At 26.2% G+C, this 1,929-nt stretch overlaps 1 protein-coding gene across 1 annotated transcript in view; it reads left to right on the top strand.

Moving 5' to 3' along the window:
- Positions 1-1,929, top strand: part of LOC107638455 (phytoene synthase 2, chloroplastic-like) — a 6,539-nt gene that overhangs the window by 2,788 nt on the left and 1,822 nt on the right. Inside the window, exons 4-5 of the mRNA XM_016341737.2 lie at positions 990-1,225; positions 1,303-1,495. Coding sequence (XP_016197223.1) covers positions 990-1,225; positions 1,303-1,495 — 429 coding nt within the window. The remainder of the gene's footprint in view (positions 1-989; positions 1,226-1,302; positions 1,496-1,929) is intronic.

Here is a 1,929-nt window from a genome sequence, read left to right as displayed (position 1 = left end):
AAAAAATTTTAATAACTATAACTTCTAATAATATGAAAATATAACTAAAAGTATTGATTATATTGTATTTTAAATTGTATTCTTATATTTCTCGCTAGCATATGTCAACGTAAGTATAGTATATGAATACAATATAGTTTGTTTGAACATTAAAAAGTAAGTATTTTTCATTGAACTCAATAAGTAATTCTAAAAGTAGTAGAGAAAAAACATTTAAATTTTGATTTGGTTTTTATTTTTATTTTTCTTTTAAACTAAAATTTTATGTTGAAGCAATTAAAAAAGTGGTATAAATAAATTAAACATAAACCAATCATTCACGAAATAAATCCTTTTAATTTTATGTAAAACATTTATATCATGTATGTTTCATCTTTTAACATTCACTCTCTTTTATATAAAATATCATATTTTTATTAGACCTTTCTAATCGATGATAAGAGATTACACATAACTAACTTATGTGAAAATCTTTCATTACTAAATAATGGCTAATTAATAATATAATTATGCCACTTTTTAATTTACATATTGAAAAAATGTTGGTGTTATACATTGTTATTGGTTCATTGTGTGTTATTTTAGGGTGTGAAATTTAAAAAACAGTTAGAAACAAATCAGATCATTCGATTTAGGGATGCCACAAATTGAAAAGTAGATATTGAGCTTCTAATTTTTTTTATTTTTTAAAATTTCAAAATTGACCCACCAATTTCTCTATCTTTAAAAAAAAACCTCAAATTGGAGCCTCCAATTTGCAACCTTCTAAATTTGAATTTGTCATTCTACAAATCAGAGTTTCCATTTTCCATACCTCCGAGAAACAATTTGTATTTTCAAATTAAAAAAAAAAATCATTTTTATATTATTTAAAAACACACCCATCATCTATATTTATGGATAACACATTCTCCAAAAACATAACAAAAAAAATTAACCTAATGATGGAGCCTTAATTAAATTAAACTTTTTATTTTTTGGTATGACAGCCTTTCAGGGACATGATAGAAGGTATGAGAATGGATACAAAGAAAACAAGATACAAAAACTTCCAAGAATTATATCTGTACTGCTACTATGTGGCTGGAACTGTTGGATTAATGAGTGTTCCAATAATGGGTATTGCACCCGAATCTATCATCCCTCCTCAAAGTGTATATGATTCAGCACTCTCTCTTGGGATTGGAAATCAATTAACAAACATTCTTAGGGATGTGGGTGAAGAGTAAGTTTCTGTATTTCGTCTCTTTTGATTGTTAAATCAACATTTTCTTAATTTAACGAGTTGAGAACTTGTTTTAGTGCAACAAGAGGTAGAGTGTACCTTCCACAAGATGAATTGGCGCAGTTTGGATTGTGTGAAGAAGATATATTCGCAAGAAAGGTAAGTGAAAGTTGGAGAGAGTTCATGAAAGAGCAGATTATGAGAGCAAGATTCTACTTCAATTTGTCCGAACAAGGAGCTTCTCAGCTTCATAAGGCTAGCCGTTGGCCGGTACGTATACCAATTATACTTCTTTTTTATTTTATAAATTCAAACCATTTTCAAATGTTTTGAGATAAAGTTAAACTTGATTTAGTAAAATTTTCGAAGTAACTTATTACAATTGACTTCTTAAAATATAGTTTTTTAAAAATTACAATGTTTATGGGTGATAAATCTATCTAAAGACTATAAGAAGAAGAGAGAGATATATTATTCCATGCATTACATTATAGAAGTAGTGATAAATATTAGGGGTAAGGATTGTTTTAGTTCCTAATGTTTAGGGTCAGAATCGAAATTATTCCTAACGTAATTTTTTATTTAGAATCGCTCCAAACGTTTTATTTCGTATTAAAATCGTCATTTTTAATAAAATTTTTAATTTTATTATTAAATTACCCTTATTTTAATAAAAAAATTATAAAATAAAGAAAAAGAAAACA

Source organism: Arachis ipaensis, chromosome B04 (genome assembly GCF_000816755.2).
Source record: "Arachis ipaensis cultivar K30076 chromosome B04, Araip1.1, whole genome shotgun sequence".
In the NCBI taxonomy this organism is placed as follows: Eukaryota; Viridiplantae; Streptophyta; class Magnoliopsida; order Fabales; family Fabaceae; genus Arachis; species Arachis ipaensis.
This window is presented reverse-complemented; position numbering and strand designations above follow the sequence as displayed.